At 47.7% G+C, this 26984-nt stretch overlaps 2 protein-coding genes across 6 annotated transcripts in view; both read left to right on the forward strand.

Moving 5' to 3' along the window:
- SLC35F4 (solute carrier family 35 member F4) overlaps window positions 1–8426 on the forward strand; it is a 114808-nt gene extending 106382 nt beyond the window's left edge. For 2 of the 4 annotated variants that reach the window (XM_038138873.1, XM_038138872.1), the window contains 4 exons: window positions 3558–3683; window positions 4912–5104; window positions 6404–6493; window positions 7974–8215. In XM_038138873.1, the coding sequence (XP_037994801.1) occupies window positions 3558–3683; window positions 4912–5104; window positions 6404–6493; window positions 7974–8215 (651 nt within the window). Of the gene's footprint in view, window positions 1–3557; window positions 3684–4911; window positions 5105–6403; window positions 6494–7973 lie in introns of all 4 variants that reach the window. The other 2 variants (XM_038138871.1, XM_038138874.1) reach the window with 1 other exon arrangement.
- A 6183-nt stretch (window positions 8427–14609) lies between these two features.
- On the forward strand, window positions 14610–25441 carry CCDC198 (coiled-coil domain containing 198). Of its 2 annotated transcripts, none has more exons than XM_038138876.1 (6): window positions 14610–14911; window positions 18464–18540; window positions 22328–22414; window positions 23446–23544; window positions 23929–24094; window positions 24346–24929. In XM_038138876.1, the coding sequence occupies exons 1-6, from the start codon at window positions 14728–14730 to the stop codon at window positions 24465–24467; spliced, it is 735 nt and encodes a 244-aa protein (XP_037994804.1). In that variant the 5' UTR covers window positions 14610–14727; the 3' UTR covers window positions 24468–24929. The 2 variants fall into 2 exon arrangements, with proteins under 2 accessions (XP_037994804.1, XP_037994803.1); XM_038138875.1 differs by having other exon boundaries at window positions 14615–14911; window positions 24787–25441.
- The last annotated feature ends 1543 nt before the right edge of the window (window positions 25442–26984 follow it).

Here is a 26984-nt window from a genome sequence, read left to right on the forward strand (position 1 = left end):
TGTTTAGTGTGGATCTGGCAGTGTTAGGTGAAAGGTTGGACTCAGTGAGGTCTTTTCCAACTTCAACAATTCTCTGCTTCTATTTACCTATGAAAGTAGCGCAGGTAGAGCTCAAGTTCCTTGAAGTACCTCCTGCCCTGGGCAAGGACACACAAAACCATCCCTGCCTGCACACTAACCTTTATTTGCACACTTCTGAACGTCTCTCTCTCAAATTAATAACACATCCATGTTACACTTTGGGAAGTACAGCCAGCTTTGGCTCCAAGCAAGCACAAATACTTCAAAGTCTTTATGTATTTGAGTAGTTCTGCTGGGTTGTGCTGCTTGGATTTAGACACATGCTTATATGTTGGCACATATAAGCCCTTGGTTGGTCAACTCCTGATCATGCGTGGAGTTGACTCAATGTGTTTTAGGTAGGTGCACAGTAGTTTGGGGACATTTTTCTAGAAAAAAAAAAGAGGCAAGCTAATTTCATTCCTTACCTAGGAGGCTCCAAAAGAAAATTACTACACTCTTCCATTAATTAAAAGCCTCATTTAATGAGCTGACAGCCACCTTTGCTTCCCTGTGACCTTGCAGAGCAGCCTGCAGATGTGAGCTCAGGTTTCTAAAGCCAACACCTGAGGCAGCCACAGGTCAGCTGTGCTGATGCTCTGATATGTGACATGCAGGAGGAGCCTTGAGCATGAAATTTAAATAATGTTTTTGCTGTTTTCAGTCTCAGGAGGTGTTGATGCTCCACATGTGCCCATCATTTTAGTTATTTCAGGGGAGAAAAAAAATGCTTGGCTTTATAAATAATTGATTAAATTAGGGATCTGGCTCTCTAAATTTGGTTTAGACAGACTGGGAGTGAGTTTTTCACAATAGGAAGAAAGGGGATGATGGATCTACTCCTTTTCACTGACACAAGGAAACGGCTGAGCAGTGAGGGCACCAAGAGTTAAATCTCCATCCCTGCCCTTGGAAAGAGGGCATTACTACTTTCTGGACTCCTCTGTTCTGCCTTCTGAGACTGACACATTGCTGGAAACCCTCCAGCTGACAGCTGAAATCCTGAATTTCTGTGCAGGGCAGGATGTGAAGGGCAGCCTGAGGTGAGTCCAGCCAGGCAGGGCAGGGGGGTTCTGCACACCCAGAGGAGAGGCCGTGGATGTCTGAGGGCTCCTGGCTGTCCCTGGGCATTGCTTCGAGGCTGGGACTGCTGTGGTGTCTCCCAGCATGGCCCCACTGCTGGAATGTGTTATCCTGGGGAGGAAAAGGGGGAAACCTCCTGGTGCCCTCTTGCTAAAACCCTCCCAGATCTCATCACATCACTGAGAGACTGGGGGGACTCCTGTCTTGGTTTGAAAAGCCAGGTGTCTGCTCAAGGAAGGTAGGAGACTCCCCTGAAGTGGAAAAATGTAAACCTCCTCCCTCTGAATTATTATGATTTTGAAATTAAAAGGCTCTCAGGCAGAGATATGGGAGTAGGAATAACACTTATTTACTAGGAAAACTAAAAAAATACAAATATAATTGTACAAACAAACAAAAAAAATCCCAAAAAACTACTGCCAGAGTCAGAGCAGGAGCTGACCCCATGTGGGTCAGGGTGGTGGCAGCAGTGCCATTCCATGGTGGCTCAGCCCTCCTGCAGTGCCAGCTGTGGTTCTGCTGGAGCAGGGATCCTGCACAAGGCTGGAGTTTTCCTCTGAAGCTCCAGGGCTGCTGGAGATGGGCCCGCTCTCCCTCTGGGAATGCAGGGCAGGAGAAAGCTGCTCCTCTGGGAATGCAGGGGGCAAAGGCTGCTGTGCTGTTCCCAGGCTCAGATTGGATCCAGGTAGGAATGCTTGGCTCCTCCCCTGGGCAGAGCATCTCCCATGGGATGATGGAATTTGATCAGCCATGCAGGGACACTCAGTGGCCATGGACAGCAGAGATCTCCTGGAGGGAGGATTGGCTGTGGGAGAGATAAAGAAAAAACTGCCCAATGAGCAGAAGATAACTGCCCCACCTCTGACAGATGGGAATGGAATACTCCTATTTCCAACTTAAGACACCAGGGCACTGGGGGATCTGGATTTCAGCTCCATTTCATGGTGAATTTGGAGTAGCAGTGATACTTTCAGGTTTTGCTGACCTGTATGCTGGAGTTGGGGTGTTTTACATGGAAGTAAGGTGGGACACAGACTTGCAGGGGGGTTTGTGGCTTTGGCACAGCCACTGCCATGTGAGGGGGCACCTGTGTGCCTCAAGGGCTGGTGAAATAGGGCTGATGGTGAGGGGGAAGGACTCAAAGCTGCACCCAGGAGATGAGTTTTCCTGGGAAGATGATGGCCTGGATGCCTATGGGGTTTAGGAGCACTGACATTTTTACCTGGAGTCTCAGAGATTGGCCCTGCCCTGGGAGGTGATTCTCGGTTCCCCATTGTGCCCTGTGAGGGAACAGCTTCACCTGAGTCAGTTGTGTGTCTCTGTCCTGTGTGTCCCTTGAAGCATGGTTTTGCTCTGCAGACTGGCTCTGCTGAAGTTGTTTTGTGGGATTTTTTTTATGCTTGTTGCCTCAGTCTGGCTCACGTCTGCCTGGGATGAGTGTCAGTGATTTTCTGGGACTCTTGGAAAAACTGTGAGCTCTGAAAGGCTGTTTTACAGAAGTGTTTGGATCGAGATGAAGTCTTTGAAGTCTCTGGGCTGAAGCTTAGTTTTATCCAGGACTAAATATTTCTTAAATGAAGTTCATGGAGGTTTTCACGAGGCAAAGTGCCCATGTCGTGTTGGTGTTGGCTCAGGAGACGTGCACTGGCTTGGGAAACACTCAGTGCAAGCTGGGCATTCAGTGTCTTTGAAATTCACGTTACCTGCTGAGGGCAATTAGGTGGAGAGGGGGAATTTTTTAAAGAATAAAACACTGTGGGCTCCCTACCACTTCCTTAAGTTTCTTGGAGTCAAGACCCAGGATTTCAGCTGTGGTGTAGTTAATGATTCCTGTTCTTTTTTTTTTGAAGCTCCTTAAATGCTCTCTCTAGGATTTTCAAATGAGGCCAAAAACCTAAGCACAGATGTAAACATCATGAAGAAATTTGGTCATGTCTGTCCAAAAAAACCTGTTAGGGCACAGCCAAAACAGCTGGAAGACCTCCCTGTGGTATCCTTGTATTCCAGAATACAGGGCTCATTCCCCTGGACTAATTTCCAGGCTGTTTGGCCATCTAATATTTGCATTTCAAGTCAAAGTGGTAGCTTTGATAAATATTTCTTATGTTGTACAGAAGAGCATGAGGCCTTAAAATTTCTTAATCTTGCAGTTGCCTCGCCAAAGTGGATGTTTAGCTGAATAAATCCATAATGGTGGATGTTCTGTCAGTAGGCCCCAGCAGAATTTGCAGTGCTGTAGATCCCCATCCCTGTCAGTGCGCACACTTTCATTGTGCTTTACATCTCACCCACAATCTTTCCTATTTAAGGGAAAACAAGAAAGCTCCAGGTCAGAGCAAGTGGGTAATGACGCTGATGAGAAGCCCCTCCCAGTGATGATCTCAGCTTTACACCGCTTTGCTTTGTCTGTGCAGATAGTGGCAGCAATAATGGCAATCACAGGAATTGTAATGATGGCATATGCAGATGGTTTCCAGGGTGATTCAATTATCGGGGTGGCCTACGCCGTGGGATCAGCCTCCACGTCTGCACTGTACAAGGTAGGTCACAACTGTTTGTTGGCACTCCTAAATTCATTCACACTGGCTGCTAAAAAGACACAAATACAAAGAGAATGGCTGTAAAATAAATGTTTTGTTCTGTTTCTCACTCCTGCGTCACTCATGTTGTGACAATGTCAGGAAATCTGCCCTGAGGGTAATTAGTTGTCATCTGCCAATTACCCAGAATGGCTTTTCTTGATGAGCCTTTCATGAAATCTCCACTGCCACGTCAGGAGGAGTTTAAGATCATTTTTAAATCATGGCAACAAGAGTTGATCAACACTTTTCAAAGGGGCTTTCCATGTGCAGCAGGGAGGAGAGCCAGGGTGGACAACTCATCCCAGGTCTGCCCTGCAGCCCCCTGGCACAGGCTGAGCTCAGAGCACTGGGGTGAGCCTGGCACAGGCTGTTCATTAGAGACCCTTCTGCTTGGAAGAAGTGGCTGCTCTGGAGGGTGAGGGTTGGGAAAGGCAGGGATTCTGTCTCAGGAGCAGGTTGGGCTGAGCGTGGCTGGGTTTGTTTTCAGCTGCGTGTGTCACGTTTGGAGTGGGTTATGGCAGGATCAGAAGCTGCACTTGCAGCTTTAGACTTCACTCATCTCACTCAAAAAATTTGTTGTGGCCTTTCAAAAGTCACTCAAAGTCCATGAATTGAGGCTCATAGAGGACAGGTTCTCACAGAGTGAGCCCTACCAGGCTGGTTTTCCTCTCACAGCAGGGTCATGCTGTGGAAGTCACTGGAGCCTCCTCCCAAATCCCAGCATTGCCACACTCAGCCCAAATCCTCTACACTTACTGCATGAATGGGGTGTCCTTGAGTTCTTGGTTTATTCTTGGTTTTTCCTCGGTTCTTCTACACTTGCTCCTCGTGGCATTTTGTGTAAAGCTGTGTTATACAGACTCAGCCATCCCCGTGGTAAAGACATGGAGCTAAAACCCAGGGAAGGGCAGAAATCCCACCAAAGACCCCCTTGCAAGACTTGTGGAGGAAAAGGGCTGGGCATGGAGCTAAAACCTGGGAAAGGGCAGAAATCCCACCAAAAAGATCCCCTTGCAAGACTCCAGTGAAGGAAAAGGGCTGGGCTGTGGCAAGTTGGCCTTTGCTCCACTCTCCCCAAGGGGGATGGAGTGCTCCCATGACAGGCATGGAATCTAAACCTCTCCTCTCCTCTCCTCTCCTCTCCTCTCCTCTCCTCTCCTCTCCTCTCCTCTCCTCTCCTCTCCAGGTTTTGTTCAAAATGTTTCTCGGGAGTGCAAACTTCGGGGAAGCAGCTCATTTCGTGTCCACCCTTGGCTTCTTCAACTTCATCTTCATCTCCATCACCCCCATCATCCTCTACTTCACAAAAGTGGAGTACTGGTACCCCTTCTCTGCTGTGCCGTGGGGTTACCTGTGTGGAGTAGCTGGCCTCTGGTTAGGTAAGTGATAAAACTATTTATTTATTTCTTTTTCTAGGTCGTCATCCCTCCAACCCTTTATAAAATTGGCCTCGAGCACAAACAGTTTCCCCCTTAAGCAGCAGAGCTCTCTCACAGATTAATTCTGGTCCCAGTGCAAACTGGTGCTCCTTAGAAATGATTCATATTTTTCATTACACTTCATGAAACATTACTATTAATTGAGATACAATTAATAATTGATAGGTAAGCATAGTTATAATTAATAATAATTAATAATTAACAGTAATAGCAGGGAGTAAACATGAAGCAGCACTACTAATTGCCCATTTTTTCATCCCTACCAGAGTTCCACACCAATGCCCCTGTCTCTGGCACAGCTTGACTGCTGTAAGTCCAATTTCAAGGTGCTGCATGTTCCCAGTCAGCTCCTGGGGGATGTTTGTTCCCTGACAGGAGCACCCCCAGTGCTGGGGCACCTTTTTGGGGGTGCTGCAGGCTCTGGGCAGGGCTCACATAAGGCTCCCTCTTTCTGAGCCAGGATTGCCAGCAAATTATCTGTTGGATTCAGCCCAGGGGCATTTTAGTTTCCACATATGACATCCTTTCCTTTGGTAAAGTCTCTTTTATTCTCTTTTATAATTGAAGAGGTTTTTGTCTCACTACGTGTTTATTAAATGGAAGCAAAGAGAATGTCATTGCCCATCCCGTCCTGAGATGTGGCCAGGCTGGCAGCTGAGCTGCTGGGAACACCTTGAGCTGCTCCAACCACAGCTGCAGCTGCCCTGTGAGCTCCTAGAGAGCCAAAATTAGGGATAATTTGTCACCCAAGTGTATAAACCCAGCCTCATGCAGGGGATTCAGCAGCAGGACTGGGTGGTGGGTGATCAAAAACTTGTTTTTAATCTTTCAAGGAAAAGTTAAAGAAACTTAAGCAAACTTTAAGGGTTTTTCTTTAATATTTAAAGGAAATTGGAGCTTTCTGGGAGTGCTGTCACGTGACAAAAAAATCCCAAAACAACAACAGACCAGGTTTTTTTGTACCTGTTTGAAGCCTGTGCAAAGCCATGGAATATGATAACCTCAGAGTTATGATTTGTGAAAGGCCATTGAGCCCTCCCCTTTCCCTTGTGAATAATTTCCTTTAATTTCACGCTCATATAGAAAAAACCAAAAATCAATCACTTTCTGGCAACTCCCTCATTGTGGTGTGGATACTTAATACCACATATTGTACCTGTAGGGTCTAGGTGGAGGAGAAATGTCTCACTCTGGTGTTTCCCCCCATTTTCATGGGTTATTTTCTCTGTTTTTCCATAGCTTTCAACATCCTGGTTAACGTTGGGGTGGTGCTGACCTACCCCATCCTGATCTCCATCGGCACCGTGCTCAGCGTCCCTGGAAATGCAGGTACCAGTGCCCCAGCTGCTGCTGCCAAAATGAGCCCCTGGGAACTCAGAAAGCAGTTTATTGCTTAAATAATTTGTTGGGTGGAAATTTACTCCAGAGTCCTGTCTTGAACACCCTCTGCTCTTGAACAGCTCTCTGCTCTTCAGTCTCAGCCTCATCACTCTTGGGGGTTTGAGCACAGAAAAGATCTGCTTTTGGGGAATGCAGCTGTGAAGCCATGCCTGTGGGAGGCTGCCTGAGGGCTCAGGTGGGCTGTGGGGGCTGCTGTGGAGCTGGGGGGCTGGGCCCGGAGGCACCTGGAGCTCTCTGGCCCGCATGCTGCTCTTTCCCCATCCCTGGTTCCTGCAGCCGGAGGGAGCTCTCTGCTGATGCAGCCTGTTGTGGAGAAAGAGTTACTATAAAGTGCCTTCTGTCTCAGAAATCACAGAATCACAGGGTCATGAAGGCTGGAAAAGACCTCCAAGGTGATCAAGTCCAACCTTCAACCAAATATCCCTGCGCTCACTAAACCATGAAGTGCCATGTCCACTCAGTTTTTGGACACTTTGAGGGATGGTGACTCCACCACTGCCCTGAGCAGCCTGTGCCTGTGCCTTACCAGTCTTTCAGAGAATAATTTTTTCTGAATATCCATTCTGTCCCATCTTGGGGTCTTTTCCCTTTGTCCTGTCCCTTATTCCCTGGGAGCAGAGCCTGAGCCCCACCTTATTGTATTTGGGTTCCCACCAGATGAAGGAAGGAATGATGAACCTGACTCCATGTTCTCAGAAGGCTAATTGATTATTTTAAGATACTATATAATGATAAAGAATACTAAAATAAACTATACTAAAGAATACAGAAAGGATACAGACAGAAGGCTAAAAAGATAATAATGAAAACTCGTGACTCTTTCCAGAGCCCTGACACAGCTTGGCCCTGATTGGCCAAAGAGTGAAAACACTCACACTTGAAACTAATGAAACAATCACCTGTGAGTAAACAATCTCCAAACACATTCCACATCAGCAAAACACAGGAGAAGCAAATGAGATAATTACTGTTTTCTTTTTCCTTTGAGGCTTCTCAGCTTCCCAGGAGAAAAATCCTGGGTGACGGGATTTTTTCAGAGAATGTGAATGCCACACCACCTGGCTGCACCCTCTTCTTGCAGAGAGCAAGAAGGTCCCCTCTGAGCCTCCTTTTCTCCAGGCTGAGCCCCTTCAGGTCCCTCATGGACTGTTCACCATGGAACTCTTGAGGCTTAATCCAACCCCTCCAGGCTTCCTCAGACCCTGCTCAAGGCAGTGAGGGACAGAGGAGCTGTGGCACCTCCAGTGCTGCACTGTCAGATCAAAGCTCAGGGAGATCTGAGAGCCCCACGGCCACTGTCACACCCAGAGTGTGACAAAGGCACACAGGGACGTGCCAGGCTGCTCTTGGTGCCGTCATCCATCTCCTGCTGCTGTTCTGATTCTCTGGTTGTTTCCTCTCCTCCCAGCCGTGGACCTGTTGAAGCACAAAATGATCTTCAGCGTGGTGCGGCTGGGGGCCACCATCATCATCTGCATGGGGTTCCTGCTCATGCTGCTGCCCGAGGAGTGGGACGAGATCACCCTGAGGTTCATCAACAGCCTGAAGGAGAAGAAGAGCGAGGATCACTCCGAGGACATCACGGAATCCAGCGTGCACACGAGGAGCAGGAGCAGAGCCAACGGGACAGTGTCCATCCCGCTGGCGTAGGGCTGGAGGAGTCTCCCTGCAGGCAGATGTATATTCTGTGAATATAGCTTAACTTTCCTCACCACCTGTATGCTTCAAAAAATGTCATCTAACCTGAGCAGGGGATGAACTGTAAGATAAGAGAAGTACATCTATGATAAATGTTTACATTTATACACTTAACGAGGAACGGGTGTAAATAACTGCAATAAAATCTTTTGTAATAAACAAATGTTTTCGTTTGTGTCTTTCTGAGCTGGTGAGTTTAAAATGTGGATCCATTTTACGTCCTTTATCTCTCTTTGCTGGCAGAGGTAGAGCCATTTTGGAGGATACAAATCTTGGATATTTCCAGCTAAATCTCAAGATTTAACATCTTGACTTACTTTCAATGAAGTGCCCTTTCAACGAGGTAGCAGTTCTGGAAAAGCATTGCAAACCCCTCCTGACATTTTGGAGAATTCATTTCTGATTTTCGCATTGATATTCCCAATTGTTATCAGAATAAATAGTCCATGATGTGCAGAACATGAGGCCTCTCCTCCCAGACCACACTGAGCTGTGCCTCCTTCCAAAACCACCTTTCTAGAAGTGGTGCTGGAATTGGAGTGCCTTTAGTAAAGCAAAAAATAGCTTTATTTACATGTTTTTTCCCCCAGAAAAGCTGCACTCCCAGCTGAGCTACAAGAGTTTCAGGAGAGATGGAACCCCCTGGATTGCCACTGTCCCTGGGAAATGCCATTTCCTATTTTCTAGAGCATTGGGACAAATGAACATTTTTCTTAACCTCTACTGTGGAAAAGTCTTTCAAAAGCCAAATCAAACCAACCAACCTCCCACTATCTTCCCTAGGCCTGCTGCTCTGTTATTTAGGGTGGTTTGCAGTATTCCTGGGATTGACCACTCAAGACTGTCTTTATTTGAGAGCACTTGATAGGCAGAAAAACTTTTTTTTTTTTTTAAAGGAAGAATAAAACCAACTGGAAAGTGTTTAGGGGTATTTTTGATGGTATTTCTGCCAGGGAAAAAAATGTAGATAATAATTTATTTGACTCTTCTATTGGATATTTTTAAAATTTTTTAATGTTCATGTCTAAACTGTTCCTTGCAGCCAGCAGAGCAGAAAAAATACTTGTGTGTATTTAAAAAAAAAAAAAACCTCAAACTTGGGCTGTTTCATCAAATGGCTGCAGAATTAGGGCTGCAAAAACCAACCCAACCAAGTGTCCCCTGTGCCCTAAACCCAGAGGTGTAAGGTTTGCATGCACACACAAGCCTCTTACAGCTCCAGGTCTGCTGCTTTTGAGAGGAGACAGACAAAAAATATTCCAGAAATGTTAATTATAAAGATACTGATGGGCTGAAAGCACCCAGCACGTGGCAGCTTGGCCTCTCCCCGCAGTTTGGGAGCTGATACATTCATTTACATTGCCAGATAGTTGTGGGGATGTGTTTTACTGAAATTTTAGCTCCTGCCAAACTGAACACATGGGGAAAACAAAACTTTCAGCATGCGTTGATGAGTACTTTTTGGCAAGCAGCCTCGTGGCAGCATCTTCAGGCCTAGGACTGGATCCTTCAAGAACCTCATGGAGAATTCTGCAGGGAAAAATTGTGTGAAATCCCATTGTCTGAGTCAGCTTTCCCCTGCTTGACACATTCCATGGCCAGGGGCACAGCGTGTCAAAAACACTGTGATCCCAGCAAGGAAGGCTTGAGCAGAGCACCCCTGCTTTGGCTTGATGTTCTCAGAATGATTCAGGTTGGAATAGTGTGGATCCTTTGCTTCTTTTTGCCAGGGTTGAGATTAAATGCTCGAGATGGTATTTATTTCCTGTTGGGACTCAGATGTTTGTTAGTTCTTATCTCTGTTACAGTCTCACAAACCCTGAGTTCTCCAGCACTTCACTCTAAGAAACCAAAAATGGAGCCCCATCTCTCTCTCTCTACAAGGCTTTTTAAGGACAAACTGTCCAATTAAGAAGTGACACCTCAATTATTTTTACTTTTAACCCAATAACCAACCACCCATGGCTGCAATGTGGACTTTTTTATCCAATTACACAAAACCACCCAAACCCATGGACAAGAAGAAGGTGAAGAAGAAGGACCAGCCTCCTCCCTAAAACCTCCATCTTGCTTTATATATAGTCTATATTCTAAAACTCTATAAAGTTTTCCACCCTGTGATATCACACACTTCTATTCAAACTCCACACCACAATCCCAGTTCTGTCATTCAGTTTTGGAAGCTTCTCCATGGCCTCAGGTCAATGCAGTGTTCTCTTGGGAGTCAGTGCCTGTCAGCACAGAAAGTCTGAAATTCTCAGCATCCAGGGTTTCAACAGAATGGTTCTTAAAGATTCTCCAGTCCCATTCCTCTGCCATGGGCAGGGACACCTTCCATTATTCCAGGTTGCTCCAAGCCCCATCCAACCTGTCCTGGAACACTGCCAGGGATGGCACAGCCACAGCTTCTGTGGGCAGTCTGCTCCCAGATGCCTTCCAGGGGTGCTCATCCACCTCAGCAGTGCCTTAAACCCCTTCCTTCACCCTCTGCCCCAGCCTCCAGTTCAAATTCCTCATTAAGCATGGACATAAGGATTTTCCCTGGAGGGCAGCTCAGCCTTTCAGCTGGGAAAAAACCCACCAAACCCAAGAAATCAGACAACAAACAGAGGATTATTGTATTCACGGGGTGCCCCGTGGCAGGAAGGAATGATGAACCTGACTCCATGTTCTCAGAAGGCTAATTGATTATTACATGATACTATATTATATTAAAGAATGCTAAACTGTACTATACTAAAGAATACAGAAAGGATACAGACAGAAGGCTAAAAAGATAATAATGAAAACTGGTGACTCTTTCCAGAGCCCTGACACAGCTTGGCCCTGATTGGCCATTGAGTCAAAATAATTCACATGAAAGCAATGGAACAATCACCTGTTGGGTAAACAATCTCCAAACACATTCCAAAGCAGCAAACACAGGAGAAGCAAATGAGATAATTATTGTTTTCCTTTTTCTCTGAAGCTTCTCAGCTTCCCAGGAGCAAAATCTTGTGAGAAGGGATTTTTCCAGAAAATCTGACTGTGACAGAGGGTCTTTGGCCTGATGCTGTTGGTGATCAGCAAACCAATAATCACCCCTCTCAAGGGTTGGACATCACCACCTCCACTGCTGTGGGTGTCTCTGGCAGCCCCTTCTGCCCTCCCCAGAAATGTGAGGCTCCATTTCTGTGGCACTGTCTCCCAAGGAAAAGTCCACTTTTGATCCAGCAGCCGCCTTATCAGATTCTCCTTATCACTGGAGGAGAACAGAACGTGTCAGCTTGTCCAGCGTCCTGTATCCACAGGAGCTGCCAATCCATGAGGATTGCAGAGCCTGCAATTATGGCAAGTAGATATCATGAAATATCCATCTTTTGATAAATTCACATATCCATGTATCCCTAGACACCTTTTCAGGTGCAGCTTTTGCCTCTTTGCATACAGGAGAAACAGCCAAGCGTGTTTGCCATCACTTTTTGCAAGAATTTGCTTCACTAGGTGGGCCTCCAGATATAAAAACAATGTTTCAGCATGCACAGGGGAAAAGGAGCCACATTTTTAATGGATTGGGGTGTTTGTCACACCTCTGGCATTCCACAGCAACCATTGAGAGAACACATCACACTTTGGAATCCCTCCCTGACAAGCTGACAGTCAGGGCAAGCATCTGTGAGTGCTTTTGATGAAAAATGCATGACTCAGTTTTGCTTGCTCAAAGGTGCTTGGCAAAACACTCTCAATGGTCATTGTTCATTTATCTGCTCTTGCATTTCCTTCCTCTAAGAATCCTGGAAGCTAAGAACATGCTCTAATATGTGAAACAAAATATTTGTGGTTTCTCTGCTGTAAAATCTTATGCAAACATGAGAGGTAACAATACAAACGATCATTATCAACATCCTTTAAGGCTGATCCTTCTGTTTTTCCATTCTGGAGCATCCCCAGCAGTGCCTGCCCTCTCTGGGCAGAGTTATCAGCACTGGGCTGAGCTAAGATCAATGTCCCCTGTCAAAAGCAGCAGAGGGAGGAACGAGACGTGTTTCTTGAGCTCACAGATGTGTAACACCAAGCTCTATCAGCCCCAGCAGTTTGTGTCCTAGCCAGGAGATGTTTTCCTCTCTTTGCTGATCCATTTGCTCACGCTGTGGCTGCCTGAACGTGCTGCAAGCAGGATAAACAACAGCCTGCACTGCTGGGGTTGTCTCTGCTTTACTCACCGGGGATTGGCAGAAAAGCCCAGGCGTTATTTTGGCAAAAATCCATCCCTCCCACTTTCCATCTCCTCCTTTGCCCACGGTTTGTTTTTTTTTTGTGATTTAAAATTCCTCTTTGAGGAGAAGCTTTGAGGCAGGGGTGATCCCCTGCTGCAGTTTGAGTGGTTCCCTATTGAATTTGCTGGGGATGTCCCGAGGATGGCAGGAATGATGAACCTGACTCCATGTTCTCAGAAGGCTAATTGATTACTTTATAATACTATATTGTATTAAAGAATAGTATATAAAGAATACAGAAAGGATACAGACAGAATGCTAAAAGATAATAATGAAAACTCGTGACTCTCTCCAGAGTCCCGACACAGCTTGGCCCTGATTGGCCAAAGAGTGAAAACAACTCCCAGCAGAATCCAAGTAAACAATCACCTGTGGGTAAACAATCTCCAAACACATTCCACATGAGCAAAACACAGGAGAAGCAAATGAGACAAGAATTGTTTTCCTTTTTCTCTGAGGCTTCTCAGCTTCCCAGCAGAAAAATCCAGGGTGAAGGGGTTTTTCCAGAGAATGTGAATGCTGCAGTTCCCCTTGGTTCACCTTTGCCCTGTGTGAAGGTGAGTAACAAACTGCCCCAAGTGATGGCACTGCCCTGCCCTTGAGCTTTTCCAGTATCTTCCTAAAAGCAAGGGCATCAGAGCCCCTAGCAGTCTATTATTTCATTTTGACTGCAGTAAATCTGCTGAAAAATCCAATTCTGGCGGGGTCATCATCACTTACAAGTGCCAGCTGAATTTGGGAGAGACTTTAAAGCCATAAATGAAATGGGAGAAAGGGATAAAATTATTCCAGATCTTCTGGCAGGGACTGTGGGCTGTCCCTAAAGGCACTGTATGGGGCCAAAGCTCCTCCAGCCCCATGATTCCACAGCACAATACTCAGGAATTTCAGTGAACTTCACATACAGACACAATAAAATAACATTTTGCATTGAATAACCTCCAGCTCAAGAGCAGGATGAGCATCCCTGACCAGGATCTCGGCTGGCCCCAGTGACCTGCAGCAAGGGCATCCTCCTGCAGCTCCCCCTCACCCCAAACCTTCAGCTGCTGCTCTTGGGCTCTTTGCTTTACAGAGTAAAACTCTCTGAGAAGGGAACACGGCCAGGAGAGGGGATTGGGGAGTGTGGGGAGCCTGTGAGGATTTTGGCAGCACCTGGGTAAAACACCAGATAAAGCACCATGGGCTTGAGCATCCACGTGGGTTTCCACTGCTCCCACACATCCATCCCTGCATTTAATTCATGATTTTCCCAAGCTGCTTAACAGGAATGACCTGCTCTCAGCTGGGGGAAGGTAATTAAAATAAAAAGGAAAAAGAGACAGTGAGCATTGAGAACGGGAGGGAAACAGAGTGTTCATTTTACATTTTTGTTTGAAAAGAAGAAGGAAAAAAAAAATACAGGCCAGGCTGCTCTGCTCCCTAGTGCCTTGTGTGACCTGGGAAAAGCAAAGTCATGACAGATGTTGGTGCTTTGTGGCTGAAAACATGAACTGATTGGGATTTTCCAGGGATGGATATTTTCTTCTGAGGGCAACCAGGTCTAGTGGAAAGTGTCTCTGCTCACAGCAGGGGGCTGGAACTAGATCTTTAATGTCCTTTCCAACCTAAACCCTCTACAATCCTATGCTTCTATGAACTACCAAATATAACTCACTTTTACCAATATTCTCAGTTAGTTTTGTCCTAAAGTTGCATTTTTTTCCAGCAGTGCCCTCAGGCAGCAGCAACAAAGGTGGGGGAAGCTCCTGGGCCAGACTTTATTCCCAGGCCAGGCTTTATTCCCAAGCCAGGCTTTATTCCCATTTATTTCATCCTGCTTCTCCCATGCAGGATGGGACACACTTTAACCCCTCTGGAGCCCCAGGGATTGAATTTCCTTCCAAAACCTGAAGATTTAGCAAAAAAGCTGCTTGAAGAAACCTGCAGGCCAGCTGAGGTGGTGGCCCTGGCTGAAAATCACTCGTAGCTAAAAACCAAAGTTTCCCCAGGGCTTGGCACTGGCTCCTGAGCTGCTTCCCCCTCTGCCCTCGCTGCGGGGCCATGGCTGGGGATGGGTCAATGTTTAACCAAGCTGGGAAGGACATGTGTGGGAGCTGGCAGGGAGCTGCCTGGGCTCTGGCTGGCTCACAGAGATCCCTCTCCATGTCCAGGGAGGATGGTGCATGAGGGGTTTTCCGGCTCCTCTCAGAGCCTTGGCTCTGCAGGATGGGCCTGAGCTCCTCCAAGGCACAGCCCAGGGTGACCAGGGTGGCCCCGGTGCCATCCCAGGGGGATGTGACCCTGCAGGGACTGTCCAGGGAGCCAGGCCAGCCCTCAGCCTGGGGAAAGCCCATCTTCCACCTGGAGCTGCCTCCTCTGAGGGAGACCTGGTACGGGAGAGCCTCTGCAGGTGAGGGGGCACTGCTGGGACACTGTCACCCTGGGGTCACTGGGGCTGGGACATTGTCACCCTGGGGTCACTGGGGCTGGTACACTGTCACCCTGGGGTCACTGGGGCTGGGACCTTGTCACCCTGGGCTCACCTGGGCTGGGACACTGTCAGCCTGGGGTCACCGGGGCTGGGACACTGTCAGCCTGAGATCACCAGGGCTGGGACACTGTCCCCCTGGGGTCACTGGGGCTGGGACACTGTCAGCCTGGGGTCACCGGGGCTGGGACACTGTCAGCCTGAGATCACCAGGGCTGGGACACTGTCCCCCTGGGGTCACTGGGGCTGGGACACTGTCACCCTGGGGTCACCGGGGCTGGGACATTGTCACCCTGGGCTCACTGGGGCTGGGACACTGTCAGCCTGGGGTCACTGGGGCTGGGACATTGTCACCCTGGGCTCACTGGGGCTGGGACATTGTCACCCTGGGGTCACCGGGGCTGGGACACTGTCACCCTGGGCTCACCGGGGCTGGGACACTGTCACCCTGGGCTCACTGGGGCTGGGACATTGTCACCCTGGGCTCACCAGGGATGGGACACTGTCACCCTGGGCTCACCGGGGCTCTGGGTTTGCTGGCTGCACTGTGGGGTGGGTGCAGGGGTGTGCTGTCCTGCCTCAGCAGTTTTGTGCCATTTTTGCCATTTCCAGGATGTTTCAGCCTTGGGGAAACTCATTTTCCCCCTTCCACTGTTTTGGAGTGTCCCACTCACCAGAGCCCAGCTCCTTGCCTTCAATGGGCACCCCCTGGGAACAGCCCAGCACCACCCTGGCACCCACCTGTGTCCAGGGAACCCCCCTGTGACCCCACCACAGCCCTGTCCTGCTCACCTGGCCCTGCCAGGCACATCTCTGCCCCAATCAGAGCCAGATCCTGGCCAGGTAAAACTCAGCACTGGAATCAATGACAAATTTCCAGGAGCAGAGGAAGGCAGGCAGCCTGGCAGGGTGTGCTTCCCTGCAAGCAGCCTCTAAACTCCAGCCATCCCCGAATCCTTACCAGAGCTCTGCATCCATCTGGAAGAGGAGGTGCAGCTCTCCACAACGAACTGGACGCTGACAAATGCTTCCCAGGGGAGTGTGGGGAGAAACATCCGTGAGAACCAGGGGGGTGTGAGGAAGGGCGAGGCAGAGGGAGGAGGATCTGCACCCCCAGCACCCCCCTCCCTGCTTTTCCAGTCCCAAAAATCAATTTCTGACCCACACCAAGCAGTGTTAAGCACTGCTGCTTCACCAGAGGCTGGATATTTCCTCCAGGATCATTCATCAGGTGGCATCAGGAAGCAGTGAAAGCAAATAAACCTCTGGAGTGAGAGCAGTGACATTCCCAGAACTGAGGTTTTGGGGAGAATACAAATCAGACCTTGCTGTAGAAAAGCAGGTTTTATGTACTCCATGAGAGCAAGAACAACCAAATGTTCCTGTTCTGGGAAATTATCACTGGGCATTTAACAAATGCTTGTTTAAAAAAAAAAAGTGTCTTCTGTAAAAAAATTAATAAATGCAATCTTCCATTAGTTTCCATTTTCAGAAACAAGATGAGTATGCTCAGGAGGACTTGAGTGAAGCATTAGCTCGAGCTGCTGTCTAAATAAGCAAAGCCTCCCAGAGAATAGGTTTTATTTGGTTTATGAGGGTTCAGCTTGGCTTATTTTAAATCCAGATTCCCCCAGAGGGGAGGATCTGCTGCTGCTGAAGTGCAAGGGTGAAAAACAGGAGAACAGGAGCCACGAGGATGCCTTGAGCTGGGGCTTGGTGACCTGGGGACAGCCAGCCCTCACCCCCAGTTCTGGATCTGCAGAGGATAAGGACAAATGTCCTACAGGCCGTGGATGGGATGGGAGGCAAAAATTCAAAACAACCCCAAACACAAGCCATCAAACCTCATAAGGGAGAAATAACTTCCTCAAAGCCCTACCCTTCACCTGGAGAAGCCTCTCCTAAGTCACAGCCACCTCCCTGTGTCACGCCCCTGTTCCCATCTCCGTGGGTCACCTCCTTCCCTTTTCCTTTCCCCTCAGAAATTCCCTGTGCACCCACCTTCCTGCAGATAGAGGCAATACTCCACAACCCCCTTTTGCTCTAACAAGCTGCTGTACCACCAAGTGCTCCCTGCAGATGAGCTTTGTCTCCAGAGGAGCCTCCTGTGCTGGGAATTTTCCCCTCAGGCTCCCATTCCTGCATGTGTGGAGCAGCCAGAGCTTCACTCGGTGGTTAAACATTTCCAGGGCTCTGCAAAACATTCACCTGATGGAGGAGTCACCATCTCCCATAGCCCAGCACCCTCACAGGAGGAAGAAATTCCTCCCTCTGAGGGTGGTGGGACAATGGCACAGGGTGCCCAGAGAAGCTGAGGCTGTCCCATCCCTGGAAGTGCCCAAGTGTTCCAGGGACAGGGCTTGGAGAAACTTGGGATAGTGGAAAGTGACTCTGCCCATGGCAGGGGTGGAAAAAAAAAATATCTTTAGGGTCTCTTCCAAACCAAACCATTCCATGATTCTGTGATTGTCTTCTCTCTCTTCCCCAAGAGCCCAGCCTGGTGATCTTCCAGGAGGTTCAAGGAAGTCCCCCATAAACTGACCTCCAAAATACTGATTTTCTTGTTAAATATGACTAAAATGTGATTAAATTTGACATCAGCTAATGTTCTTCCTGCACTTTATCCCCAGTTACCCCCTCAGGAGCTGCTCAGCCACACCTCACCACCTCCCAAAAACTCATTTCCTTTCAAACCACGACACCCATGTGTAAAATGTCATTTCAATGCACCAGGACAGGCTGTTGGGCTGAAAAGGTGGCATAAACAGATAAACTGTTGTGTGAAAGAAATACTTCCTGCACATGCAAGGATTTATTTGTGCAAGAAAAGAACAAAAGGGGCAGTGGTGTCCAGCTGAGGGCACCAGCACAGAACAGACCCGAGCCCAGATCCTGCCCAGGCCTCAGAGAAAGCTCTGCCCTAGTAACTGACAGGGGATCACTGGTGTGTGACACACTCCTTTGGGCTGATTTCCAGGGTCTGGGAGTGCACCCAGTCCTTTCACTCCTGCTGCTGCTGCAGCCCAGCTCTGCCACAGGCAGTAAATCAGCAGAGGCATTGCTCAGTCCCACCAAAAAAAAAATAACAATAATCAAGTGTCAGGGGCTGAGCAGCAGCAAAAGCCTCAAACTGCTGCCTGAGCCTGACTCCTAACAGGGCAGGAAGTGGAGATCAGGGATTTCTTGGCCAGCTGATGGTTACAGGGAATGGGATGAGGAGAATCCCTTGCCCGCCCAAATCCCAGGGCCTGGGAGAGGCCAGAGGAGACACAAGGATGGTGATGGTCATATTTAAAGCATGAGTGGCTGTAGGGGGAAGCTGGAGAGGTGTTTGTTAGAAATCACAGGCACACCCACTTTACTCCTGCACCAATAGGATATTCCATGTGTTACTGGAATACACAGGGCACAAAGCTATTGCTGAGTGCACCTGATCACCCAAAAGTAATTTTATCCATTTCTTTAACCTTCAAGGGCCCCTCTCTTGGAACACCGTGCCAGGACAGGATGGGATCAGCATCATCAAGCAGCACCCACCTCGAAGGCCTCAAGTAAGGAGAGTTGAAATAAGGGTCTCCTCCAGCCAGGTCTCACGAGCTCTTGGAGATCCGTTTCACACCCCAGAGAGCTCAGCTACCTTAGAAGGCATGAAATCAGCAGGATGGCTTCTGTGGGAGTGTTGGAAATAAAAAAGTTTTAATAAAAGGCAAAATAATGAAACTCTTTACAGAGAAAAACCGAGCCAGGTGCAAGAGGTTCTTGCTCCTGGTAAAACACCTCACAAAAGTGATTAGTTCCTTTGTTCTCTTCTTTTTCTAGTAAATTGCTCAGGTGAGACTTTTTGACTTCTGTCCAATTGGCTGTCCTTAAGTTTGAGGTGAAGTCCCCCAGGTCCTATAAGGTGTCTTTTTTGCTGAGGAGAGAAACTTTGGGGCTTTTATCTTTCTTGAGGAGACAAAGGACAGTTTTGTCACTCCGTCAGCGGGGAGCACATTCCTACACCGAGTGTGGATGGGAGCTGCTCTGATGGACCCCTCCCCATGGGCTTTTTGGGGACAGGGGCACATGTCACAGCACCATGGGGGGAAGCAAATACCCTACAGCAACACGAGGGGCAAGTCCTGCTTTTGGGTGATCACGAGCTTGCGTGCTCTGGAGACACCCAGCAAGGACACGCGTCCCAGAGTGGGACACAGGGCCACCTCTGCGGGGATGTCCCACTGTGCCTGGGGGTGGCTGGGTACCTGCAGCCAAACCCTGCTGCTCCCATGGGGACAGTGTGGCCAAGAGAGAGCCCTTTGCAGAAAGGATCCAGCTTGCATCGTGTGGGGCTGGTTTTGGCTCCTCAGGGAGCAGAGATGGTGAGGCAGGCAGACGTGCTGTGCACCAGGGCATGGTGAAAGACACAGCAATCATTCTGGGTTTCAGGAATTGCTGCTCATGCTCTGTACCTGCCCAAACTCCCTCAGTTTCCCCATCTTGCACTTCTCAGATCCATTCCTCCCCAAAATCCAAACCCCATGGCTCTACCTGACCTAACAGCCAAGATTTGCCTCCACACAAAGGCTACCCTGACATAACTAAAGCTCAGAAATAGCCTCAAATCTTTATTTCTCCCCCCTGTACTTACTGGTGAGGCCACAGCTCTAAACCCGTGTTCATTCATGGGCATTTCTTCCTAATATCCAACCTGAATTTGCTTGGAGCAGCCTGGTCTAGTGAAAGGTGTCCCCAACCCAAAAAATGTCAGGTTTCCATGATTCTGTGAACTGTAAACCCACTGGAGCAAGGATTCTTTGCTTGAGACCTCCCTGCTGTGGTTATGATCTTTTAAATGTAACAAAGAACAGAAGAACCACCAAACGGGGTCACTCAAACCTGCTCCCCTCAGGGCTGTGGCTCTGGGTGACACTGGTGGCTTCAGAGCTCAGAGGTGGCCACCAGCTGTGGAATAACTTCTGCCTGGGTTTGGCGGGATGCTGCAGCTGTGGCATCTGAATTGAGCCCACCTACACCCTGAAAACTGTCACATGGAATCACAGGTTCCTTTGGAAACCTCTGACCAGCACAGAATTTTTAATTATTGATTTTATTTCCATCCAGACTCTGTGAATCCTACCCTGTTCTGCTGCTGCTGCTCTTAGGGAGTGTTCACAGCCCCAGCAAAAGGGAATTGAATTAAAAAGGGAATAAAAAGGGAATTAAAAAAAAACCAAAAACTTGAGAGTTTTCCCTGTGGGAATAGTCTCAAAGGCAGAGGAGCAGGATGACATGGTCTTCTTAAGGACTTTAAGGATCTTGGTCAGAGAATCTCTCCAGCCAAAAACCTGTGAAGTTCACAAAAACAAAAGGGAAAAGTCAATTTTCCATCCTGGGACAGAGCTGTACCCAGAAGCCTGGAGCTCCGCTGGCCCAGCAGGGCAGGGGGATGAGCTGGAGGGTGGGAGGAATTCTGCCTTCACCCACCCCATGCTGGTGGCCTCGGTGCCTTGCTGGGGCGACACCAGGATGCTGGAGCACAGCTTGTGGTGGCACATGCTGCCATCTAGTGCCATTTTCCAGTTTCATATTTGGCTTTGTGGGGTTTTTTTTGATGCTAAGAGACGAGCACTTGGCGTTGGGGACTAGTGGGGGATTCTCCCTTTACATGACACTGATTTTCCTCCTGCATTTTTACAAGGATCCAAAATGACAGCTCAGGGTTCAGCAGCAATTCAGTGCAGGCATGGCCCTGTTGTCTTGACTTTTTTTGGTTAGGGTGGGGATTAAATGTGTGAGATGGTATTTTTTGTCTGGATTTAGATTTCTATTAGTTTTTATTTATATTACAGTTTTATAAATTGTGAGTTTTATAGTATTTTATTTTAATAAATTAGAAAAAATGGAGCTGTATCTCTTTTTATAATGTTTTTTAAGGATAATTTTTTAATTAAGAAATGACAGTTAAATTATTTTTATTTTTAACCTAATAACTATTTGTGGTTTGTAATGTCGACTTTTTATTTCATTATATAATATTACTTAAACTTATGAAGAAGAAGGTAAAGAAGGAGGACTAGTTCTTTTTATAAAAATATAATCTTGTTTTATATCTATTTTAAATTATATACTTTAATATAGAAATATTAAATAGTAAATATAATGTATTAATAAAAATCAAATAGTAAATTTAATATAAACTATCGAATAATATAGAAATATTATTTTAATAAATATTTTAATGTCTATTTTAAAACTTTAAACTCTAAGTTTTCTACTGTGTGGTATTATACACTTTTATTTAAATTATATACTCATAATCTTAGTTATTTATTTAATTTTGGATGTCTTCTCCACAGCCTCAGCTCAAATGCAGCGTTCTTTTGGGGGTCAGTGCCTGTCAGCACAGAAAATCTAAAATTCTCAGTAACCAGGCTCCCAACGTGTCCCCATTTATTGGGCACTTGTTCCTAATCAAGGAGTTCATGGTGTCCCAAATAAAATACAAGTCAGGTGTTACAAAGTCCTTTATGATGCCCCCTTTAATTTTTATTAAGCCGTAGTGAGCTCCCCTCCTAGAAGGGAACTCCAGGTGGAATCACCACCCCTGGAAATGTCCCAAAATTGCGTAGATGTGGCACTTGGGGACACGGTTGAGTGATGGACCTGGCAGTGCTGGGATAATGGTCGGGCTTGATGGTCTGGGGCGTCTTTTCCAACCTGGTGATTCCATGGATACCAAACCATGGAATGGCCCAGCAGCACCTCAGAGCTTGGCATGATTTAAGGAGGCTCCTTGAGATAAAAATCCATGCTCAGGGCAGCCTAGAGCAAGTCTCTGCCTATTTCCACCAGCCACCAGAAAAGGAACTTTGTACCATGCACAGTTTTGCAGAGAGGTCTTACAAAGACTGGCTGGGCTGAGGGAATGGTGCTCCAGGTCTCCTCTAATTGGGACCTCCCCTTTGATGACCTGATAGGACTCTAAGATTAAATTATACACACTCAGCTTTGCCATGAGGCAATCTGAGCTGTGGTTTGGCTTCACTCAGGCCTTGGATGGAGCTTTGGGTGCTGTTGTGGCTCAGAGAGAAATACCTGCAGGGGGGGAGTTGCTGTCAAACTGGGACTTTGCTGCCTGTGCTGAAATGCAAAAGATTTCCCCAGTTTTGCCCCCTCCTGAAGGACCAAATGATGCTCATCTCTCTGAGATGACAAATTCCTTCCTGGAGTTTCCTTGGAGTATCCCAAGCAGCTGGGCCGGAATTGGAGCTGGAGAAATGTCAAGGTAGTTTCATATCCTGTTTTATGATCCTGTGGAATGAGCAATGCTAAATATTGTAAATACTGGACTTGCAGAGGCTTGAACCTGCCATCCTTCCACAAACAATCACTCCTAGGAAGCCCTGGAATCAGCCAGAAGCGGCTGCAAGCCCAAAACCAAAGGTAAGTGCATGAGTTTGTGCCCTTCCCCAAGCCGTTCCTGGCTGCAGGCTCCTTTCCCTCCCACTCTGGGCGCCCTGAAGGGCAGAAGTTGGTGTTTAACCACTGGCTGTGCTCCTGTCCCTGGCTGAGCCCAGGACACGGAGCTGAAACGCTGGCGTGTGGGTGAGAGGATCCAAAACAAGGGGAAAGCTTCCTGATCTCCAGCATGACAGTTCCGTGCATGAGATGGACCTGCTGCGCCAGGATATTGAATATTTTAGAGGCTGAAAGTATGAGAGGCACCTTTTTAAATGACTTATTTGAGCACCCATCCCTTGCAGTTGGTGGGGAGAAGGGAGAGACCTCCTCGCTCTCCCGACAGGAATCTGGAGCCAGGTGGGGCTCAGGCTCTGCTCCCAGGGAACAAGGGACAGGGGGAAAGGGAGTGGCCTCAGCTTGTGCCAGGAGAGGTTTAGATTGGATTTTAGGAGAAATTCCTTCACTGAAAGCAGTGTCAGGCATTAGAACAGGCTGCCCAGGGCAGTGGTGGTGCCACCATCCCTGGAGGGATTTCAAAGCCATGAGGATGTGGCACTTGGGGACGTGGGTCAGTGGTGGTCTTGGCAGTCTGGGGAGACAGCTGGACTGCATGATCTTAGATATCTTTCCCAACTTTAACAATTCCATAAATCTGATTTAAAGGCTGCAAACACTGTGTGCCACAAACAGCCCCTGCAGCCCCAAACATGCAAAAGCTGTTCTTTCTTTTGGATCATGAGATTATCTTGGAGAACCGACTCAAAGCAGCAACACCTCGGGGGGCAGAAGCACGAATACATTGTTTTAATGAAGTTTTTCCCCTCCTGCCCCTGAGCTGTGGGATAAACTGCAAGCACAGTGGAAATCTATGCTGAATTCCTGCAAGCTGGCTACACCCGGAGATGCTCCCTGCCTTTATCTGGGAGTGCCCGAGGGGTTTGTGAGCTGGTGGCTCTTCCTTTCTCTTTCAGAAAGTGCAGGTGTATTTGTTTGCATCTTTAAATACCTCGTAGGTGCTGGAGAAGAGGGGGCAAAGCCTGAATCCCCTCCCTGGCAGGAGGCAGCACTTGCACAAGCTCCAGATGCTGGACTTGACCCGCAAGCGACGAGAGGTAACGCCAAGGTGGATTTGGGGAGGGGATGGAGGTGTCTTTCCCACAGACCAGGAGGCTTCAGACCTCTTGCTGGGAAGAGGAAAGGAAGCTTTCCCTGAGTCTTAGGCAGAGGGCTGGTGGGGAGCATCCCCAGGGCCCCTGTGATCAGCAATTACCTGTGATTTTTCCAACGCTTTGCCCTCATTTGGCCATGACTCTCTGAGAAACCAAAAATCCCTGTCCCAGTCATGTTCTGTCATGTTCCCAGTCTGGCAGATTCCATTTGCTCGGGTTAAACTACTCGGCTGTGCAATTATTTCCAGGGCCAGCCCCCTAATGCTGTGCTATTAAAACACGTCCGCGCCTCTGCTGCTTGTGTTGACAACTCATTTGCAAACCCAGGCGGAGCTGAAGAGGAATCTCCACAGGGAGGCGAAAATCAATAAGCAAAACATCAAGGAATTCAGCCCCAAGGATGTCCTTGACACTCCCCAGAGAGGTGACAGCACCAGAAGCCCGGACCCCATCCCTGCTGGGCACAATCAGCGTTTTCCTGAAGACAACCCTGGTAGGTGGAATAATTTTCCAAGGCGCTGTGAAACTCACCAGCCCTCCTAAATGTCATCAGAGAAGTTTCCCTGTGGAAGGTTCTTCCACTGCTCCACCTCCTGCAGTGATGAGAAGCAGGTTCAGGGGGGAAAAGGCTGGGTTTGTGGGACAAAGCATTGGAATGTTCAGAGATCTCTCCGGGGTAAATGTGACACCCACTGGGGCTGATCACTTTTCAGGTTTAGGGTTTTTTCCCCACTGTCCCTACAGAAATGGATCTCAGCCACCTCTTCCTCCTGGCCTGTCCAAGGCATGAGCCCTGTCCTGCTTCGCCTGCACGTGACAACCTTTGGCAAGGCTGGGAATGTTCCACCGAGGCTGAAAGTGCTTAAATCAGTGAGAAACTCACCTGAAAGTGAACTTTCACCAGCAGGAAGGGGAACAAACCTGGCTTCCCATTCCCTTGTGGTTCTTCACCTCAACTCTCTTCCCCTTGGGGATAAATCCATATTGCCAGACTCTATAATTCCACCAAACATAATCCTGAGTGGGCAGCACCTCCCCCTGCCCCAGACATGGGGTCTGGTCTTACAGGGAGCTCTCAGGATTTTCCTTGGGTGCCTCCAGCTGTGCACAGCCATTCCCAGCTCGGCTCCAGGTGACTGAGCAGCTCTGCAAAACCATGGTATTTTATTTTTTTCTCTCCCCCAGGAAACACGTGGGGTGGAGGACTCTCCAGGGCTGAACTCTCTCCAGACAGGAGGGGGAAGGTTGACCTGTGGTTCTGCAGGGAGCCACGGAGCAGGGACCTGTTCTGGGACTCCTCCAGCACAAGCTCAGAGGAGTGGGAGAGGGAAGAGAGGATTCACCACAAACCCACGCTTGTGAGGACCAAGACAGAGAGAGTTTCCCTCTTTGATGACTTCTTTGACAGGGATTTCTAGTGGCATGTGCCAAAGAAACGAGCCCCAGCTCTGGAGGGGCTGGATCCCCCCAGATGGATGGGCTGGGGTTGGAGACAGTGAGTGTGGAGGAGTGAGGGGAAGACAGGAAAAGGCAGGCATTTCTAATTTAAAAATACAATTTTAAGCTAAAGGGGACATTGCATCTAAGTTCTGTACTTGTCCCAGATGCCATCCTTGTTCTAGACCACAGTCCCCTGACTTCTAAACCAGGGATGTAATTGTGGCTTCTGAAAGATTTTTATTATAGAATCATAGAATGGTTTGCATTGGAAGGGACCTTAAATATCATCTAATTCCAACTCTGTAAGTGTTGGAAGTGGAATGTCTGTGAGTGTGGAAAGGACAGCTGGAAATGAGGAGCTCACTGATGTGGGGTGAACAAAAACCCTCTGGGATGTGTGGCTGAAGGGGCTGGGGAAAGTTCTGGGTTAACCCCAAATATCAAATTTCAACTGAAATAAAATGTTTCTCTTGCCTTTGAGTTATTCAATCTTTCTGTTTAAATTGAGGTTAGCCTTTTCTAAACCACAAACCCCAGCTCAAAATGCAAGGTTAAATGATTCATTTAGAAATTCTTTAATTTTTTTTTTTTTTTTTTGCATTTCTAAAATTCCTCTTTCACTTTTGTGGCTTTTGGTGTTTTTTTGTTTTGTTTTTGGTTTTTTTTTGTTTGTTTGGTTGGTTTTTTTTGGGGTTTTTTGTTTTTTTTTTTTTGTGGGTTCTTTTTTTGTTTGTTTGTTTGTTAGTTTTCATTTTTTGGTTTTTTTTAATTATTTCCTCTCCTCCCTGTCCTGCAGACAGAAATATATGTACTTGCTTCAGAACCAACCTCCAGATTTATATATAATCTGAAAAATCTGGCTTTGGTTCACTTTTTTTCCCTGTCCAGGGTTCAGTGCTGGGTAGTGACTGATGGAAATGGAGAAATCTCCTTCTTTTCCTGCAGACCCTCTCCCAGGGATGCTGATCAAGGCTGCAGGACCTCCCAGGGATTTTAACAAGCTGCCCTGTTGCAATCTGACATTTCCAACCATATTGAAAAATATGATTATATGAAGGTGTCTGATCTATCAAAAACGCTCTTGCAGTTTCCATCTCACATAAATTGAATTTTTTTATTAAATTATCTCATTTTCCTTACGAAATAATTTGTTACCTGAGAGGGAACTTCACCCAACTCCCCTGTATCCTATCTGGCTGCTCCTGGAGGTCCATAAAGACCACCAAGTTTGTGGATTCACAGCACTTTACATAAAAGGAGATTTCAGTGAAATATCACTGTTATTTTAATTGGATAAAATATCACAGTTATTTTAACTGGGACTGGTGAAACACAAGGGAGGGAGAGATTCCACCAGCAGCCCTGGGGAACAGACAGCTCTGATCCCAGCGCCAGTTTTGCCTCTGTTTGCTGAGCTGACAAAGGGCATTAACCCTTGTGCCTCCTGCCTGTCTCCCTCCCTTCCCACCTGGTCTTTCTACAACTACCAGGGGGTCAAAGCATCTCCAGATCAGCTCCCTGCTGCAGGGCAGGGGCTCCAGGTGTAACAAGTATCATTACCACCACAGCACTTCCAGCTGGAAAGCTGATCCTTTCATTTTTCAAGCCAGAAGAACAAGGTCTAGAGCCAGTTCTGGGTTACCCAGCACAAGCAGGGCTCGGGCAGCTCGGGACAGATGAAGCTTGTCCTGCACCCCTGTCCCAAACCTGTTGTGGTGTGTCTGCACTGCACCCTCCAAGTCCTGATTTTCACAGCCAGGAAAAGAGCAGGAGACACATTTTTACACTTATTTAAGGGAACTAGACACCCATGGCTGACTCACTTTCGCCAGTATTTATCTTTATTGAAAATCCCAGGCAGAGCAGGAGCTGGAAATCACAAAGCCCTAAATCAAGCTGGAGCCTGCAGCCGAGCTGCCCAGGACTGAGCTGCTGTGTCCTGA

Source organism: Motacilla alba, chromosome 5 (genome assembly GCF_015832195.1).
Source record: "Motacilla alba alba isolate MOTALB_02 chromosome 5, Motacilla_alba_V1.0_pri, whole genome shotgun sequence".
In the NCBI taxonomy this organism is placed as follows: Eukaryota; Metazoa; Chordata; class Aves; order Passeriformes; family Motacillidae; genus Motacilla; species Motacilla alba.

Coding starts and splice junctions, on each gene's coding strand:
- CCDC198 (XM_038138875.1), top strand. CDS start 14,728: ATGGGCCTGAGCTCCTCCAAGGCACAGCCCAGGGTGACCAGGGTGGCC. Junction 22,415..23,445: donor CTGCAAGCCCAAAACCAAAG/GTAAGTGCATGA, acceptor AATACCTCGTAG/GTGCTGGAGAAGAGGGGGCA. Junction 24,095..24,786: donor TTTTCCTGAAGACAACCCTG/GTAGGTGGAATA, acceptor TCTCTCCCCCAG/GAAACACGTGGGGTGGAGGA.